The following is a 20,146-nucleotide window of genomic DNA, read 5'->3' as shown; positions in this document are numbered from 1 at the left end:
GTGGCCCTTCCCTAAAGGGAACTCAGGAAGGGGAAAGGGATGGGTGTGGGAACAAATGTTTATGGAGCACCTACCTGCATCAAACACGGTGCTTTCTTATTAAATTTTCCCAAGAATCCCTAAATAGGTGAATACTTCTGTAGTTTTTTGTTGTGTGTGTTTGGTTTTTTGTGGGGTTTTTTGTTTGTTTGTTTGTTTGTTTGTTTTCATTTTTGTTTTTTTGTAGCTGGGGAAGCTCAGAGGAATTCCGATTTCGTACCTTTGAGTAATAAGATGGTATGGTAGCGGCCTTCTTACCTAGGTCTGTTTGCTTCCAGATGCCAGGCCTGGGGACCCCACCCTGGTGCAGCCCACCAGGCACACTCAGTGGTCCAGAGTTCCTTCAGGCACTGCCTAGTCCCTTAGGGATGGGCTCAAGAGACTGTTCCCCTTTCTTTCTCTTCAAGTCCTAGTTGACTTGACCTTGTGTGTGGCGCCCAAGAACTTTCGTGGTTGGATTCTTGCTTCTTGTTGGCCTGTCCTGCACAAAAACACCTTTATGTGAATTTGTTTGATGTTTTTACAGATGTGTGTCTTTTCTACCCTGTGTTAGTACAATACCTGGCATGGCACAGATGCTCAGTAAATATATGTTGAATGACTGAGCATTAGCTCTCCATTATGCTTCCTTGTACCTCTGCACCTCCCACTGGTCTATGGGTCAGGAAGATCTCCCAAATTTGATATTGCCTCTGTCATTCATTGGGAAAGACATTATATTGTCTTCTCTAATGTTGTCCTTGGGCCACCAGGGGCAACTTGAGGTGTTTTTTTTGTTCATGCTTTCAGATCTTGACCTCCTAAGGCAACCATGAAGTGGGGAACATCTTTCATGGGAATAAATGTATGCAAAGCCATGTTAGCACTCAGCAGGGAGCCTAAAAGGAAGACAGAGAAGCTACTAAGCTGCCATACAGGTTTCCCAAGTCCCAAGGACACAGCTCATGTGTCTTATTCCTTGGAGAGCCCATCAAATGCCCTTTCAGAACCTGTTTGCTCTTTTTCAATGGCTTTCAACTCCAAAACATGTGTCCTCCTACATGATAGTAATGGCATTTTCAGTAGCTATTCGTTGAGAAAATGATTTTTTAAAAATTTCCTGTGAAATTAGTAATCCCTTTTAAATAAAGACTTCCTTCCTAAATCACAACGGCATCTGCACATGTGAGAACCTGATGACTTACCCTGTCTCCAGACACTGTTGCCTGGAGATGGGGGGTAGGGGGTGCGGATTGGTAGCCCTGGTAGAAGATGCCAGATCTCAGCACTTTTTTCTCTAATGCTGGACACCGTATGTCAGTCACCGTTTGATACAGTAATTGGGAGGAACAATGTCATAAGGTTAACCTTGAATCTTCTTAACTTTGTCCTTTTAGAGTAAATCATTTACAAACTTAGCTACTTTATTTATTTTTTCATACTCCTCAGATGGATTGGAACATTTTGTGTGTTCCACGGCTAAGGACAAGAGTCCTATGAAGCAGTCATAGCCAATTACAATCAGAGGAGCTATGGGGCAGTAGTTACAACCATGAACTCTAGAACTGTATTACCCAGGCCTGAGTACAGCCTCACCACGTGTTAGCTGTGTGACTTTGAGCAAGGTACCTAGCCTCTGGGCCTGGGGGTCTCTTATCTGCAAAATGGGAATACTAGCTCTTGCCCGAAGAGGTTGTTACGAGAACTAAATCTCTGTGAGTTGATATTTAAGAAGCATTTAACGTAGTGCCCGGTACCTAAAAAATTCTTTATTTTTTATCCATTTTTAATAACAGATCTTTATTCTTACTTAAAACTTAATTACCATGATTTCCAGCTCCCCAACAGACTAGAAATTAACAGTTAAGAGGAAGAAAAGCACCCCACCCCCAGAGGCAGGCAGGAACCAAGAAGAGACAACACAGAGCTTACCAGAGAGGGGGAGATTGAAAGCGATGAGACGTAGCACAAGAACTCTGAATCATAGCAGGCCGAGTCACAGTACAAGGACACAGCCCTGTTCAGTCCTGAGGTCATAACCTCGCTCCTGCAAAGTCCAGTAATTGTTCCAAATGATAAGTAAAGGTTGCATGTTTTAGGTGTTCTGTTACCAGGTATGCTGTCTTGAAAATATTTCAGTCACAATAATTAAACTGAAAAGGTGAGCCGGGCTCAGTTATCTGGTGGGCTGGCTGGCATTTGCCATGTGCCATCCCGACATGGTAGGACACATACACAGTGTTAGTGCGTACTTCTCACTGTCATTTCCTGAGCAAAGGACAATGACTAGCACACAGTAGGTACAATCATTGTAGATGTGTTGGGTGTCCAATCTCTCAGCCTACTGAGCAAACACCATGGCCAGGAGGCTTTGCTGGGCTCGCTGGCTCCCTTCCATAGGAGGGAAACCCAGGTAGCCTACCGTTCTAGTGAAGGAGATCTTGAACATCTCAGGTTCTCTCCATCCGGCCATTTACTGGAGGCTGTACTAACCATAACTATTACAGAGTGGAAGACAGTTGGGTGCCAATGTGTGTGGGAAACAGTAGACATACCACAGAAATAAGAAATGAAAGCTCAGTGCCAATTGGGACAATCCAGAAAGGCTTCATGGTGAGAGAGGGCTGAAGGCTGGGTGCTGGAGAACGGATAGGACTTGTGCAGCTATGGGGGAGGGAAGACCCAGCTGGACAGGCAGCCGGCATGAGTGGAAGAGCAGTGACAGGACTGAGCGGGTTGTGTCTGCAGGCCAGCAGTCTCAACATGACCGGAGCAGAAGCTGCGTCCAGAGGCAGGGGGCAAGGGGGTTGGAGAGTTAGGAAGAAGTAAAATCATGGAGCATCTTGACTTTAATTTGGACCATTGGTGAGCAGGAAGGATCCAGAAAAAGTTTCTGAGCAGGAGAGTGACATCTTAGAATCCCAAGAGATTATCAAAGCCCAGTCAAGCCAAGAAGCATGTCCAGGATGCCTGTGACATGACTAGCGGAGCACCCCCCTTAACCCCTCCCCCCCACTCCAGCCCCAGCACCCCCTACATCCACCCTCAGGTGAGCAGGAAAGACCAGACACCTAATCTTGGATTCCCCCGGCTAGGCTTCATACCCTGCCTTGAATGCAATGCTCCCTGCTCCTTCCTCTTCCACCTCACTTGACCTTGTGGGGTCTGAGCAAACACCCACCGTGGGAGAGGGTTGGCAGCTCTTCGGGCAGGTGAGTCAGTCACCTGGGCGTGGTCTCCTCCAGTCCTTCTCTTCGTATGGCTTCCTCAGCTGTGGAGGGAACACGCCTTCCTTTGCCACAAGCTTCCCTTCCTGCTGTAACTGAGGCTCTGGTTGCCCACTTCCACCCACCCACACTCCACAGGCTCTCCCTCCCCTCCCACCAGCTTATTTCCTTCTCCCCCTCCCTCCCCGAGAGGTCTGGGCCAGTGGGACGCTCTTGAAGCCGGGAACCCACCCACCCTGGGGTTCTGGTTGCTTTCCCTGCTCTTGTGAAACTCCCCAGTTCTGTGGGCAGAAGCGCTGGCAACACCAGCAGACAGCAAGTAGCTACAGGCCGAGGGCCCCAGTGCCCACTCCTGCCGTCAGCACTCTGCAAGCCCCAGCCCGGAGGTCTGTTTGCCTCACCCCTGTGCCAGGCATCCCTGCTCACAGCCCTGCCACCCCAAGGCAGCTGCCCAGCCTGGTGAGGTGGGCTCCACCCCAGGGGGCGTGAGGTCTCCCTTTCGTCGGACATGCTGGCTTGCAGCGGGAGAGAACACGGTGCTGCACATTGTGCTCTTTGGGAATTCTAGAGAGCTCAAAAACTTCCCCGGGCAGAACTTTCAAGACTGGACAGGCTGGAGGAGGGGTTGTTTTGCAGGAACCAAAGAGGCAAAGTCTTTCTAAGTTGGTCAGAGTACATTGGACACCCAAGTTCCATGCCTGGAAACTTGGGCGTGGGAATGCCCCCGTGGAGAGGTCTCTCAGCATCTCCTAGCTTCCGAACCTGGGACTGGCCACACAGTGACTCTCATCCTCTTCACTCCCCATCCCAACCCCCATGCCTCAGAATCATGGGCTGTGAATGTGGGGGAGAAGAGACAGGACGTGACATTTAATGAGCAGCTGGTCTGGGTTACACGTGCATTCAGTTCTCAGGTCGGGGTTGTCACTCAGCCACCCCTCAGCCACCCCACATACACGGGCTTTCTGGAGGAAGGAAGCACAAAGGGCCGTAGAAGAGGTAATAATGGAGCAAACTGCTTGTTTGATTAATGAGATGACCAAAGCCCAGAGAGTTCAGTTTGCCCAGAGTCCGGTCACTTGCTCTGAGAACACAGACTCACTAATAATGCCCAACATTCCCACCCCTAAGATTCTTTTTCCTCCTATCTCACACATCTGCCTTTTCAACAGGAAACCCAGTTTTCCGTCCATGGAGTAGGCCCCGAGTCCCCCATGGCGGGAAGCCCCCCAACCCCGTGCACCCCTCCGATCTTGTGCCTTTAGCAGCTGGAGGAGGGTTTCTCCGAGGAGCTGCAGGCCCAGCCCTCCTGAAAGCCTCCCTCTCGCCCGGCTCTCGCCCCACAGTCATCCTGACAGATGAGGAGGTGCAGCGGAAGCGAGAGATGATCCTGAAGCGGAAGGAGGAGGAAGCCCTGAGGGACAGTCTGCGGCCCAAGCTGTCTGAGGAGCAGCAGCAGATCATTGCCATCCTGCTGGACGCCCACCACAAGACCTACGACCCCACCTATGCCGACTTCTCCCAGTTCCGGGTGCGTCCACGAGCGGGCTGCCTGGGGAAGGATGGGCTGTGGGGTGAAGAGCCACCGCTGGGGCGGGGGCACAGGAGTGGGGACGGGAGAGCCGTGGCCAGCGAGAAACGGGGGCGGGGTGGGGGTGCTGCTCTGGAATCAGGGAGGCCTCCCCCCCACCCCCGCAGACCTGCCAGGAAGCCCCTCCTGTCAGAGATCGGGGACAAGGGAGGAAAGTGAGCCCATCTCTCCCTTCCAGCCTCCAGTTCGTGGGGAAGGGGGTGGAGGAAGCCATTCCTCGAGGCCCTCCTCCGTCCAAACGCCCAGCCTCTCTGGGGACTCATCTTCATCCTGCTCAGATAACTACACAGCCTCTCTAGGTGAGTCGATGCATGCCCCCAGGGAGCCCAGCAGTGGAAGGAGAACCCAGAGTTTCTATGGCCCACCTGTCCTTGGCCATAGATGAGAGGGTTGCACGTGCCCCGCAGTGTCCTCAGAATACTCCCCTTTGTTTATAGAAGCAAGCTAACTAGCCCAAGGGCCCATACTGCGGAAGAGGCCAAGTTGGGCTCTGGCCAAGCAGGGTCTGTCTATAAGGTCCCCGCTCCCCACCAAGCTTCTGCTCCTGCCCTCCTCCCTGTGGGTAACCTGGTTCCTTTAACTGATATTTTGAGCCTGGGCCTTTGTGGGGGATGGGGGGGGGTTCCTGTTGGGGTTTTTTTTTTTTTTTTTCCTGTTTTATTGAGCTATAATTGACATAGAACATTGTATTTGTTTCAGGTATGCAACATAATAATTTGATACATGTATATATTGCAAAATGATTACCACAACTAGAGCTACTACCCATCATCTCACACAGTCAGGTTTTTATTTTCATTGTGCTGAGTAGATCTTTCAAGATCTACTCTCTTAGCAACTTCCAAATATATAAAACAGTGTCATTAACTGCAGCCATCAGAGCCTAGAAGGTGACATTTCAGGTGAAGGGAGAGCATATGGGTCCCATTGCGGTACTTTCCCCCCACCCTAAGCTCTGTGGGGGTCACCACAGCCCCAGATGACCCATCATCTCAAGCTCATCCCTGCTTTCCTTCTTATGGTCCTTTTCCACCTTCTTCTTGGTCCTCCTGCTCCATCCTCTCCTTCATTGCTCTGCCTCTCACTCCACCATGCTGCCTTCTGCGTGGGTCCTGCAGGAGGGCAAGGGTCGGAAAACCCCCTTCCCTCTGGGGAACTAGAACCCTCAGATATGGTACTTTCAGACTGATTGATGGATCTGGGCCCAGGTCCCAGAGAGGTGGGAGGGGTCTCAGTGTCAGCTAGATAGGAATGGCAGTGGAGACAGACGTGGTATCTGCCCACCCAGGAGTGACAAGAGGGAGGTGGTCAGGGACATTGCTGAGATTTACTGATCCTTTGAGCCCCCGTCTTGGAGGGATTCTTCCCGTGTTGATTTCCTCTCCCTACTTTGCTGCTCTTTTCACTTGGTGGGCTAGTTCCATTGATGAGGATCAGTCTTCATGTTATATACTCTGCTTTTAATAATTCCATATTAGTCAATAGTTTTGATACCCTCATAGGTTAATTGATATGAGGTGCACAGCCCCACCAATGTCAAGTTCAGTACAGCATATGCTGGCTGGCTCAGTTGACATAGCCTGCGATTCTTGATCTCAGGGTCATGAATTCAAGCCCCATGTTCAGCATAGAGATTACTTAATTTACTAAATAAATAATTAAATAATAAGATTCAAACTAGTTAACATTTTTAATTTAAAAATATTAAGCAAAAGTTGGGGTGCCTGGGTGGCTCAGTGGGTTAAGCCTCTGCCTCCAGCTCAGGTCATGATTCCAGGATCCTGGGATGGGGTCCCGCATTGGGCTCTCTGCTCAGCCTGGGAGCCTGCATTCTTCTCTCTGCCTGCCTCTCTGCCTACTTGTGATCTCTGTCTGTCAAATAAATAAAATATTTTAAAATATAAAATAAAATAAAAATATTAAACAAAAGTAATACATGTTTATTGTAGGCATTCAGAAAATATCAGCTAAATTATATATATGTACACATATATAAAACAAATATATATTTTTATATATGTAAGATCTTTAGACCTACTACCCAAAGATAATCACTGTTAACACTATGATAGGTCTCTTTTCCATCTTTTTTTCTTTTTTTTTTTTAAGTTATTTATTTATTTTTTTTATTGGACAGACAGAGATCACAAGTAGGCAGAGAAGCAGGCAGGGTTGGTGGGGAAGCAGGCTCCCTGCTGAGCAAAGAACCTGATGTAGTACTCAATCCCAGGACCTGGGATCATGAACTGAGGCAAAGGCAGAGGCTTTAACCCACTGAGCCACCCAGGCACCCCGATTTTCTTTAAATGCATATGTACATTTCCAAGTAAAATTATGTTATACACAATTTAGGAACTTGCTTTCTTCTTTTAATAGTGCATTATATCGTTTTTCATGTCATCAGTATACCTCTGTATTATATGCTTAAAAACTGATTGGTATTCTAGGGTATGAATGTATAAGAACATATCTAATCTAGATTGGGTCCCAGTTTTTTATTAAGTTAACAGTATGCTTGTACTAAATACTTGCACTTATTCCAGATGTTTTTTCCCTTAGGATGAATTTATGGAAGTGGGATTACTGATCAAAGAATATACATAATCATAGGCTTCTGACCCCTACTATCAAATAGCTTTCTAGATTACTTGCACAAATGTAGGCTTCCTTTAGCACCCCATGGCCCAAGGGTTGCCTAATTCCTTGACATTGGCATCCACATTTAAACATATTTGTTTCTAGTATATAGGTGAAAAGTCTAGATGTTCTACTCTATAGTTCTTTGATCACTAGTGAGGCCAATCCTCGTTTTCTATAAGTTCATTGACTCCAAATTTGAGGTCATTAGAAACCACACATGGTCTGTAAAATCATGGCTTGAGGAAATCTCATTTCTTGGAATATCTCTGATCTTTGATTTTACTGCCTTTCTCTGCTTGAAAGAAAAGCCAGGGGAGTCCTAGAGGAAAGCCTGGGCTGAAGATTGACCTTGGAGAGAGGCGGTCACTATGGCATTTCTGGCTAGCCCTGCAGAGATAGGGCAGGGGAGATCCTCACGGGGCCAAGCAGGAAGGTATCTGGCACAAGCATCCTGAAGTAGCTCTTTCTCTCTCCTCATCCTTCCCCAGATGTGATGGAGCCAACCAGCTTTTCCAATCTGGGTCTGAGGGAAGAAGACTCAGATGACTCTTCTCTGACCCTTGACCTGTCCCAGCTCTCCATGCTGCCCCATCTGGCTGACCTGGTCAGTTACAGCATCCAAAAGGTCATCGGCTTTGCCAAGATGATTCCAGGGTTCAGGTAAGAAGAGTCAGACTCCTAGACTGAGCTAGAAGAAGGCCTGGAGATTGCTAGTCCCCTGCTTCCCAAAATGGAGACCCAGACCCTATCCCAGTCTTCCCACATCAGAATCTCTGGGAAGTACAGCCCATCCAGCATTACCCAGCAGGCCAGTGCTGGAGAGCCATCTGTCCCTGGCAGATTCAGGATGACAGAAGAGAAGCCCAGAGAGGTTCAGTGGCTAGCCAGGATCATTTGCTAGTGCTGGAGCCAATATGTGTCAGAGCCAAGGTCCAGAATTCCAAGTTCACTGCCATGTGCACTCCAGCGGGCTTGGGTCTAATCCTCATGTCAGCCTTCAAATTAGACCTCCATTAGCCCTCCACACCCAAATCTGAAACCAAAATGCAGTGACAGAGAGGAGAAAGGGTTGCACAAGGCGACTTGTGAAATAATTTAGGGATCCCACAGGGAGACAGTTTTCCTGGCACACACAACCTGGGCCTCCTTCACCCAAATTTCTGTGAAAAGGCCTTTTCCTAACCATACTGAGACCCTTGCCAAGACAGATAGATGTAAGGGGTGCTGCTGGAGTAAAGATCCTCTGTTAGGGAGTCACTGATAAAAATTTCACTCAACTGTTCTATCGTTTTGGTAATAATGGCTCACATACGTATATTTAAATAGCTGTGCAGTGTTAAGGATTCTTTTTTTTAATTTTTTAAAGATTTTATTTATTTATTTGACAGAGATCACAAGTAGGCAGAGAGGCAGGCAGAGAGAGAGGAGGAAGCAGGCTCCCCGCCAAGCAGAGAGCCCGACACAGGGCTCGATCCCAGGACCCTGGGACCATGACGTGAGCCGAAGGCAGAGGCTTTAACACACTGAGCCACCCAGGCGCCCCTGTGTCAAGGATTCTTAAAGGAAGAAAGTATAGATGCTTTTAGTAGAATGTTGGGAGGTAGTTAAAGCTATATTGACAAATTATTTATATCATTTGAAGCACTGCCACACAATACATATACAATGTGATTGAGAAAGAGAAAGAAAGAAATCACCGGCACTAACTGTTGGCATCCGCTCACGGAGCGATATCTGCGGTTGCCAGCAGAAGGGACTTCCGAGTGCTTTCTAAATGCCGATGATCAGATGCAGTGCTGGAATTCTGGGAGCCCCAAATTATGGGACATGGGCCAGCTCTGAGGGGGAGCTAACATGATGGGCTATTTATTGTGTGGTGAATCTCTCTACCACACAAGGAAGCCGTGCGTCGGTCACTGTCTCCATGACTGCATTGACAGCTAGGTGGCGATAATTCAGAGCGCCCAGTCCAGTTCCTCCCAGCTGGTGCCTGCCCTGAGACAGCCAGCTCTGTGTGATTTTCTGCCTCTCAGCAACTCAGATACCCGGGGCTCTCCTGTGCTCTTCCCCGGGAAATTCATGTGAAAATTGGAAAGAAGAGAAAAACAACAAACTCGCTTACTGCATCGAGACACCTTTGGGACACCCCCCCTGAGTTGCACATTTTGGTGGCAGAAAGAACAAGGGCTGCTGTGTGGCATCCAGCAGGAACAGAGCTACCGAGTGTCACCTGTGAGCTCAGTGTCATGCTGGGCCTGGGACTTACCCTCCAGAGCCTTTCCTTGGAACTGACAACACGTTCTGCTTCGCACAAGTTCCAGCTCCCTCCCACACTCTTCAAGCTAGTGTTTGCAAACTCAGTCTGCTCCAAGGACTTGTTTTGTGTAAACAGCCAGAGAGAAAAACACTTCAAGGTGTTGACGGGATACCAGCAGGCCAGCTTCTCTCCTAGTTCCTGAGAGCAGTCCTCATCTGTGCAGGGCTCGTTTTTCCTAGCCTGGTGGGGAGCTCTGTCCAGATGCTCGGGTTTGCGGATTCTAAGTACTGACTGGGATGGCACACATGGCAACACTGTCCTTAAAAAAGCCGTTCATTTAACCAGATGACCTTGATGCAACACACCCTCCCCCGCCCTGAAGTAAGTAACCCAAACCCTCATATTTCCCCCATGCCCTTGGTCCTCATCCCTTACCCTGGCCACATATACTCTGACACAAATAGCATGACCCAGCCCTTGGTGTCTGTCTCCAAGGATGAGTTGTAGTCTGGCCCCTTCATTCCCTATCCAGTCTCATTGTCCCCAGTTCCCTAGTCTGGCCGCACAGTCATGGCCGACATGAGATACGTAGGAGCAGACACTGAATCCATCCAGGTACTGATCCCAGATGGGTTACAGAGACCCTGCACGTGCTTGGGCTGCCTTCTCTGTCTTCGGCATGACTTAAGAAATCTCAGAATGGAAGGTGTCCTAGTGAAAATGGCGCAGGCCTGGCCAAGAGCTCTGGGGTCAGGAGGACGTGGATGTGGATACTCTAGGTGATTGGACAGAGGGGACACCCAGCCTGGACCGAGGCCAGAACCAGGCTCTGGTGGGCGGCAGGTGGGGTCAGCCCCGTAGCCCTCCAGCTCTGGGGGTTTCTGTGTTTAGGGATTCTATTTTTCCAAGAAGTAGAAAAATAGTGGCTGAGTCCCTGGTTGCTTTGATCCTGCTGCCTGTAGGCAGGGGTGGAGGGTGTGGGAAGGGCAGGATGAGACTTCTGCGTGGGTGAATGCGGGGTGGGGGGGTGATGGAGGCTGCAGGCATGGGACCAAAGTGGGGCGGGACTGAATAGGCCATGCTGGGTGTGAACTGCACACTGTGTGCCTTGGCCCCACTCCTGCTTCCCACCTGCCCTCCCTCAGCCTCTCTGTCTGCACCCCACAAATCTCCCACCCTCAGTGCTTCAAAAGAAAGCCCTGGAGTTGGGGCACCTGGGTGGTTCTGTCAGTTGAGCATCTGCCTTCTGCTCAGGTCATGGTTCCAGGGTCTTGGAATCGAGTCCCATGTAGGGCTCTCTGCTCGGCTGGGAGCCTGCTTCTCCCTCTACCTCTGAGCTTCCCCCTGCTTGTGCTCTCTCTCTCTCTCTCTCTGTCAAGTAGATAAATAAAATCTTAAAGAAAGAAAGAGAGAAGGAAGGAAAGAAAGAGAGGAAGGAAGGAAGGAAGACAGGCCTAGAGGAAGTGAAATCAGGTACGGCATCCAAATGGCCAGGAGCCATCTTGGACCTGAGAAAAAAAGGACCTACAGGTTTCACTGCCAAGAGAGGTGTTAAGAGGGACCAGACCAAATGAGGGGAGCCCAGCCCTCTGGGCGAAGACCTTTGACCCCACTGCTGTTTCTATTCACCTGCTCTTTCCTTAGGCCATAGTGTGGCCCTCCTCCCACATCCCCTCCTGTCTTCACTTGGTCATCTATGTAACAAACAGCTTTCTTCCCTAAACTGTGAAGGATTCCCGTTGACTATGTAGCAGTTCCTGACCTCCAGGGCTCAGGGTCTGATGGAAGAGATAGACATTGAGACAATTGCGGTGAAGAGATAAGAATCAAGAGAGGCCTGCAGGAGGGACCCTGGGAAGCAGGCAAGGAGGGACCCGCTCTGCCTGGGGGTGGGGACGACCAGATAGACAGACACACATATCCAGAGCACCTCACAGGTGCCCAGAAGCAGCTGGCCATCAGTGTGAAAACTGATCAGGGACTATAAATATGACACAGGTCCCCAGAGGAGGCACAGAGCCAGACCTAGCGCCTGTGAGCAGGAAGGAGCTCTCTTAACAGGAAGGATTTCTCCTTCATTTCCACCTGTCCCCCTCCCCCCCATCGGCCACCATCCCCTCTTCTGGCTGTGACTTGCACTTAGAAAGTCCCTGGGTTTCTGGCTATCATCTGATGTCGTTCTAGGTTTGCTTTCATAGAAGCCATGTGCTGGGATCACAATAGGCAAGATGCCCCTGGAATCTCTCCCGCAAGCTTTTTTTTCACTTCTGGCCTTCCATTTCGAAAGGGACATTGAACAAAACATACAAAGAAATTCCTCGCCAAAAATAGGTGGATGGGAGACTGATTAAATAACTTTGCAGTATGTTGATAAGATGTAATTTTAAGTAACTCGCTATGGACTGGGCTGAAGAAATGTTCATGACGTAGGAAGCAGAACATGATTACCAGGAACTCAAGTATGTTTTAAAAAGAGATTTGCGGGGCGCCTGGGTGGCTCAGTCGATTGGGCATCTGAGTTGGTTTCTGCTCAGGTCATGATCTTGTCAGTCCTGAGATCCAGCCCCAAGATGTCTCCACTCAGCAGGGGGTCTGCTTGAGGATTCTCTTCTGCCTGTCCCCCAACTCACGCACTTGTGTGCACAGGTGCACGCTCTCTTTCTCCTTCTCTCTCTCACAAATAAATAAAAAAGAGAAAGAGAGAAATATGTGTTTAAAAAAAGATAGGAAGGAAATACACCAAAATGGTCATTGTGGTTATGAACAATTTTTATTTGCTTTTATATTGTTCTATATTTTGTGAAGATTTCATAATTATCATCTTTTATTGTATAATGAGTTAAAACCAAAATGAGGCATTAGTTTTTATTTTTATTTGGCAGAGACACAGCAAGAGAGGGAACACAAGCAGAGGGAGTAGGAGAGGGAGAAGCAGGCTTCCCGCAGAGCGGGGAGCCCGATGTGGGGCTTCATCCCAGGACCACGGGATCATGACCCGAGCCGAAGGCAGACACTTAATGACTGAGCCACCCAGGTGCCCCTAGTTTTTATTTTTAAAATGTATATGACCATCAAGAGAAAATTGACAAAGGTGGTGAGATGTCTAGACACTGTGTCTTGGAACTGTCTTGGAGAAGACACAGGGGCGCGTGGTAACTTTCTTTAAATGGTTAAAAGACCCCCCCCATGGCTAGTGGAGAAGTCTGGTTCTGTGTTCCTTGAGAGGACAGAACTACACGCAGTGGGTATAGCTCAATAGAAGAAGCTATTAACCTAGGAGTTAACAACCTCCTGGCTATCTCCGGAGACTTCCAAGTACCCTGGCCCTGGAAGGAATGCTGAAGGAAAGGGGTCACGTAGCCTCTAAGGGGGAGGGGCTTCCAACTCCAGCACTTGGAGACTGTTTTCAGTGCAGACCCTTTGCCGCCATCCTAACCATCGTCCATCACCCGTGGATACAGAACTCTCACCCATCAACACCTGTTTCTCACCTCTCACCCAAGTGCAGTCCCAGAGAGGATGGCAGCCCTCTCCAAGTGGAATATCCAGGTGGAAATGTACAGTCAGGAGGAGAAAAGGAGGGAAAACTGGAAGCAAGTTGATCCGTGGGTGCTGCTTTTTCCCTGTCATTGTTCAGGCAAGCCCAGCTCGTGACTCAGAATAGTGGAACCAGTCATTGGCCTTGCACAGATTTATTGACCTTGTTGTGCTCAGGGATCTATAGTCATTGTGCAGGCAATGCTGAGGTAGTTGGGAATGAATGCCGGCCCTCAAGTAGCTTGCCTACTGGCTCTGAACGCAGAGCCACAGACAAGCGTGTAAGGGGCAGAGCTGAAGGGGGAAGGGTACAGAAGTTGTGCAAGCGGCAGGCCATGACAAAATGGTTCTAATCCTACCGAAAGTAACTGGGGGGTTGGGGGCTCCGAGGAAGACCTCACCAGGTTCAGAGTCAGGAAGATGAGGAAGAAGAGCAGAAGAAGCAAGGCGTTCTTGGCTGGGGCTGGCGTAAGAACGCCTGACATTGAACATGGAGTAGTGTGAAGTTTCTAGAATGGAGGGTGGGTGGAGTTTGCGAAGGGAAGAGGGCTGGAAAGACAGGTTGGAGCCAAGGGGTGGAGTATGGGCTTGACCCTCGTGGGGTTGAGAGTCCGTGAGGGTTTCCAAGCATGGGCGATATCTTGCTGCCGCAGCTATAAGCATCGTGGAGGAGAGACCCGAGAGAGACTTGGTTCCAGAGTTCTAATCAGAGGCAACTGAGAAAGATGACAGAGCTCTAACCAGCACAGTCCTGATGGTACTGGGAAGGAGGTCAAGGGCTCAAGAGACGTCCTGGAGACAGAGTTGGCCGAGGGTTACTTCTGGGAAGGACCAGAGGACAGGAGGGAAGAACAAGAAGGCATGGGAGGTGTTGAAGATGACTGGGCCGTACCTCTCCCTGACCTCCATGTTCCCTCTGTAACCCTGAGCGTGTGTCCCCAGGCTCTTCTTCCTGCCCCTAATAGCCCTGGCCACGTAGACCTGGGGACACTGGTGAGTCCCTGGGTTATCCCTGCCTTAGTAACTGAGCTCCTTTTCTTCCAGCCATGGTACACAATCACAGGCTGACATGTTCTCCCTCAGGGAAACAGTTTTTTTCCCTTCCTGTCAGAACCCCAGCCCTTCAGTGAAGGACCCAGGGCACAGGCTGGTCACCTGGCAGGTGCCTGGAATAGCACGCTGATTTGCATAATCGGAAGTTCTTGACCAGTAACCTGACTCCTCCCTGCCCTCCCCGGCAGAGACCTCACTTCTGACGACCAGATTGTGCTGCTGAAGTCAAGTGCCATCGAGGTCATCATGCTGCGCTCCAACCAGTCCTTCATCATGGACGACATGTCCTGGACCTGTGGCAGCCCCGACTACAAGTACCGCATCAGCGATGTGGCCAAAGGTAACTTCGGGCCCCACCTCCTCCCTCTCCAGCTCCCAGACTCTGGTCCCCCCCCCCTTCCTGGGGTCACGGGCCCCGGTCAGGCGCATCAGAGAGGGCAACAGGGAGAGAAGGGTGAGAAGCGGGCCCCATCAGGGTCGGGGGCGGCGTGTGGTGGTTTGGGTAGGCGGCTCCCCAGTTCCACCCGCAGCATCTGGCCATCTCTCTTACAGCCGGACACAGCCTGGAGCTGATTGAGCCCCTCATCAAGTTCCAGGTAGGGCTGAAGAAGCTGAACTTGCACGAGGAGGAGCATGTCCTGCTCATGGCCATCTGCATTGTCTCCCCAGGTATGGGGCCTCACAGTCGGGAACTCAGGGACAGGGAGGAGGAAGCAAAAGGAGAGACAAGAGACACCCATTTGGCTTTGTTTGCACAGCCCATGTGATATGTGTATGCTGAGAGGTCCTTCCCTGCCTTTGGCCCTGAGACCATAGGGGTTTCAGAGGTGGGACTCTGAGGAACCAGATGAATGGGGTTTGTCAGGCCCTAGACAGGTCTGGATGTCCCCAGTACTCCGGTTCTGCTCTTATTTGAACTGGACTGAACTTTGCTGATACTTGAGATCACCTGTGAGGTAGGGTAGAAAAACTTGGGGCTTATACAGGCTTCTGCCTCGAAAGCTTACCTGATGGGTTTTGGAGGCTGTGCTGTGACCCTGAGCTTTTCTGTCTATTGGGGTGGGGAGAGAGAGAGGCTAGGAGGGAGGTTATTGGGGTCCTGGTATGTTTTGTGGTACTGGTGGATGATTGTGGTACTGGTGAAGAGGCCTAAGGGGGATAGCGCTGTCTCCACCTATGATGAGGGAACCAGCAAATGGCCTCTGATCAGGGATGGGCTGGGGACCCATGGAAGGAACATGGGCTCCCCATCCCCTGCCCAGCCAGCACTCACTCATTCCTTCTTTCCTGCACTCAGCCATGATTTACTGAGCACCTGCGAGGTATCAGGCACTGTGCTGGGCATTGAGATTCAGCCGCAAACAGGACACAGACTTCTCTTCCATGAAGCATAGGAGGAGACATTAAACAATTACTCTTTAATGACTCATTCTCATGTGATGAAAGTTTGAAAACTAAACACATGTCTGATACTACAGCAGGGTATAATAGAGGAGAGAACTTGATGCAGTCTGGGGAATGGAGGTAGGGGTGATGGGGAATGGTCCTTTTGAGGAAGATCTTGGAAGCTATTGCCTGAAGGGTCAGCTAAATTCCAGACAGAGGGAAGACCAATGTGAAGCCTGGAGGCCAGAGGGCACGGCACATCAGATTAACTGCTGGAAACATGGAGCCTAGAGATGGAGGGAAAGAGTTGAGCTGGAGACAGGGCCTGATGCGACCTGGGACCCTTGACCCAAAATGCAAGGGGAAATGGTTGAGAGGCTTTAAGGGGGACTGTGGTGTCCCAGGTCAGCAGCCATACAGGGGATGACCTGAGAGGATGTTGAGGTTGAGTGTCTGGGGGTAGAGGTCCTAGGGAGATGGATTACAAAGGGACCTGGCTCAGAGCTCCTGTGCCCTCTCCTCCCGCCTCCCTGTGCTCACAGACCGTCCCGGGGTGCAGGATGCTGCCCTGGTGGAGGCCATCCAGGACCGCCTGTCCAACACACTGCAGACCTACATCCGCTGCCGCCACCCGCCGCCGGGCAGCCACCTGCTCTACGCCAAGATGATCCAGAAGCTGGCCGACCTGCGTAGCCTCAATGAGGAGCACTCCAAGCAGTACCGCTGCCTGTCCTTCCAGCCCGAGTGCAGCATGAAGCTCACGCCCCTCGTGCTGGAGGTGTTTGGCAATGAGATCTCCTGACTAGGGTAGCCTGCTGGGGCTCCTGGGTGGGGCTGCTCCTCTGGGGCCTTGTGCCCCGGCCTGGGGCGTGCTACTGCCCGGCACACCTTCCTACCCCCTCCGGAGTTCAGCCCCTCCTTTCCCACTTCCCCTGCCACCCAACCCAGCCTGTCTCCTGTCCGACCTAAGACCAGGGCTCCCTTTCCTGCCAGCTGCAGGCTGCCCCCAGTCCCGTGAGACCTCAGTGAGGAGTTGCTGTTTGTTTGATAAAGCAACTCAAGTAGGGGAGCGGGGACAGATGTTAAGGGTGGGGCCTTGCCCAGGAATGGCCCTACGGATCCAAAATCGCTGCTGGCGGATGCTGAGGGGAACAGTGAGGCAGGAGAAACACACCCATTCCTCAGGGACAGAGTTACCTGTACCTCCCCCGACTCCAGGCCTGAATGTCTAGAGCCAAGTGGGGATCTCCTTCCCCCTGCCTCCCCGACGATGAATAACTAGACACAAACCCTCTCCCACCCTCCAACCCTGTCCCGTCCTGCTGCCCATCTGCGCTGTTTTGTCCCAGGGCAGTGTGCCATGATGGAGCCTTCTCCCCCTTGCTTCTCAGCCCTGGCCTGTCTAGGATACTCACTGCCAAGGATGGCCAAAAACAAGGTGACAAAGGTCACAACTCCCCCCTCACCCACCTCTGCTGGCCAAAGAGCCCTCCCCTAACACGTCAGTGCCACTTCATCCTGTTGCTATGGTAACATTCTTCCCAGAAGTTGCTCCTGGTGGGCCTTCTCCACATGGCAGGGACCACTAGCCCAGACCCCCCCCCCCCCCGCTGAGAAGCCCAAGGAGGGGCGAGAGCAGGGCCCAGGAATTGAGGGACAGGCAAACCCAGCCTTACAGAAGAGTGGTAGATGGTGGCCACGGCTGTCCCTGTCTCTAAGCCCATGGCTCCTTGCCCTGGATCTAAGAGGTTGGTGGAGACCAGAGCTCTCCTTCCAATGATCTACGTGGCAAGAGTGAGTTGCCCCCAGGTTGCAAAGAAATGCCCAACAGCATCTTCATCCTCCCCCTGCCAGTCTCTTACCTCCTGTTCAGGAAGGAGAACCAGTGGCCATGGGTGCTGGTGGGGCCTCACCCTAGGATGGTTGAGGGTGATCCTGAGATGGGCATATTCTCCCAACTCCGCCACCGTCTGAAGAAGCAGTGCCACTCTGCTTACCCGTGGTGCCAGCTCTTTTCCACCTGGCAAGGAGGGATGGAAGAGAAGAACCTCAGACCCCCACAGGCCCCCCATTGCCTCCCGGGGGGCCCATCTAGGTGTAGTTCCGAGACTGCCGTCCCCCTGAGACCGGGAGCTAGTGCTCCAACACCTCACTGTGGGTGGTGGGAGAGCAGTCTGGCCTCGGATGGCTAGGCCAAGGGAGCATCTAGGGTGGGGTCATGTAGGGTTGCCCTTCGTATTCTCACTCCAGCACCCCGAATCCAGAAGGGATGGGGGCCACTGACCTTGAAACTCCATTTATTTTCCCTTCTATAGCTGGCCCAACCAGGGAGGTGGGAACACTCACTCTGTTTCCTCTGGGGTGGGGTCCCTGGGTGAGTGAGATGTAGGTGTGTGGGACTGCTGCGGAGGGGCCCCCTCAGGAGTCGGAGAGGGTCCCTCAGATTGTTGCTTGAGTGTGGGGAATGCGGCTACATTCCGTGCCTCTCTGGGGAGGAGTTCCTGTCAGCCTCTACGCTCCTGCACTGTTCCCAGAAAGCCCCCGGGGAGCAGGGAGACTTCCACGGGGAGCACTGTCTGTGTCCACCGGGCCCGGGCTCCTTCTGGTGGGGAAACCTCTGACAGCCACGTTTCTCATGGCCCAGGGCCTCCAATGTGGCGAGGCCAATATTTATTAGCCAGGAGTTGTTTTCAGAATCAGATTCCATCTTGCACCACATTCCAATGTAGCAGGGAGTCCTTTCCTACGACGGATGAAGAGAGATTTATGGGGGGGAAACTTACATTGTAAACAAATTCTATACATCAGCTGTTGTGATTATCCTCGCTGTTATTTCACAAATGAGGTAGAGGCCCTTGTTGGATTTTGGCTGCAGAAGACATTGGTCTGACATGCTAGTCGGTGGGCAAAAAGGCTGAAAAATCGCTGCACTAGTTCACCTCCCTTGCTAAAGAAAACCTGACTCTTGGAGGAGAATGTGGTCCCCAAGCTCAGACACCTACTTAGAAAGAGCTCCAGGGGGGACGCCTGGCTCAGTGGGTTAAGCCTTTGCCTTTGGCTCAGGTCATGATCTCGGGGTCCTGGGATCGAGCCCCAAGATTGGGCTCTCTGCTCAGAGGGGAGGCTGCTTCCCCCGCCCTCTCTGCCTGCCTCTCTGCCTACTTGTGATCTCTGTCTGTCAAATAAATAAATAAAATCTTTTTAAAAATAAATAAATAAAAGGAAGGAAGGAAATAAAGGGTTCCAGGGATGGGCCTGGTCTGGGGACTCCCCGCCCAGTGGTCTATTGGCTACTCCACACTTGAGCTCAGACCCCATTTCGCCCCCTCCTCCAAAGATGGCCCTAGTCCTCTAGAAGAGGGTCTGGATTTTCGACAGCAAATCTAGATCCTGTACCCCTGTGTTCCTTCCCTGAGTTGTCACCCTGCTGACCCATCAGGAGGGGGAGGGACACCTCAGCCTGTGTCTCAATGTGAATCAGACCCCCCTTCCAATGTGGCCCAATGGGGTCTCTGCCTCAGCTCTGTATAATGCTGTTGCCTTATCAATAAAATGCATTTGTCTTTGTAATGTTTCTACCTTCCCAGTTCTCCCTCTGGCCCTGCCTCCTCTAAGGCACCAGACTGGAACCCTGGAAACTACCAGCTCCTCAGCCGTGAGGCCCAGAACACCAGCTCACCACCGAAGGGATGTCTGGGAGTGGGGGAGGAAAAGACAGGAGTAAAAGTGAGGTTTCACAGGACTGAAGTGGGAAAAAATATTATCTATTCTATTTTAGAATGAGAGAATGAGGCTGGACATTTAGAAGTCTAAAATGGTTAAAACCATATTATTGGAAATGCTGGAAAGTGTGCACCTAGATGCCAAAGATGCAAAATTCTGGGAGATGGGAAGATCCTTCTGTGGGCTAACTGGAGGCAAGTTGGGGAATGCAAGGGAGGCCTACAGAGAAGGTCGGAACGTAAGACAGATCCAGGGAAAGGAACAAAGGAACAAAAGAAAGTTTAAAGAGTGCCTTCTCAGTGATTTCCAAAGAGAATAACAAGTTGCCAGAAATTTGTCAAATAAACAAATGAAGAAAGATCTGCTTATGGTAATAAAATTAGCTGATACTCACATAGCACTTACTTTGCAACAAGTGCTACTGTAAATAAATGTTTTAGGCAAACCAACTTGCTTTATACTTCCGTGGATCCCAGGGGAGCTGGGCTACTGAGAACCCCATCTGACAGAGGGGTAACTTGCCCAAAGCCTCACTGGTGGCAAGTAACAGAGATGGGATTTGAACCCTCAAGCAGCTGACTTCGGAAGGCATTAATTCACTCCTGCACCATTCTGTTTCCAACTGAGTTGAGGAGCCTGGCAAATGACAGATAGTCTAATCAGCTCTCTACTGAAGAGCATGTAAGGGGGGTTCCCATTCCTACAGGAGGCCCT

At 50.9% G+C, this 20,146-nt stretch overlaps 1 protein-coding gene across 1 annotated transcript in view; it reads left to right on the top strand.

Moving 5' to 3' along the window:
* VDR (vitamin D receptor) overlaps positions 1-19,283 on the top strand; it is a 56,042-nt gene extending 36,759 nt beyond the window's left edge. The window contains exons 4-9 of the mRNA XM_082738876.1: positions 4,592-4,776; positions 5,015-5,135; positions 7,965-8,136; positions 14,512-14,663; positions 14,876-14,992; positions 16,252-19,283. Of these exons, the coding sequence (XP_082595002.1) occupies positions 4,592-4,776; positions 5,015-5,135; positions 7,965-8,136; positions 14,512-14,663; positions 14,876-14,992; positions 16,252-16,511 (1,007 nt within the window). The 3' untranslated portion in view covers positions 16,512-19,283. The remainder of the gene's footprint in view (positions 1-4,591; positions 4,777-5,014; positions 5,136-7,964; positions 8,137-14,511; positions 14,664-14,875; positions 14,993-16,251) is intronic.
* The last annotated feature ends 863 nt before the right edge of the window (positions 19,284-20,146 follow it).

This window comes from Mustela nivalis (genome assembly GCF_964662115.1).
Source record: "Mustela nivalis genome assembly, chromosome: 7".
In the NCBI taxonomy this organism is placed as follows: Eukaryota; Metazoa; Chordata; class Mammalia; order Carnivora; family Mustelidae; genus Mustela; species Mustela nivalis.
This window is presented reverse-complemented; position numbering and strand designations above follow the sequence as displayed.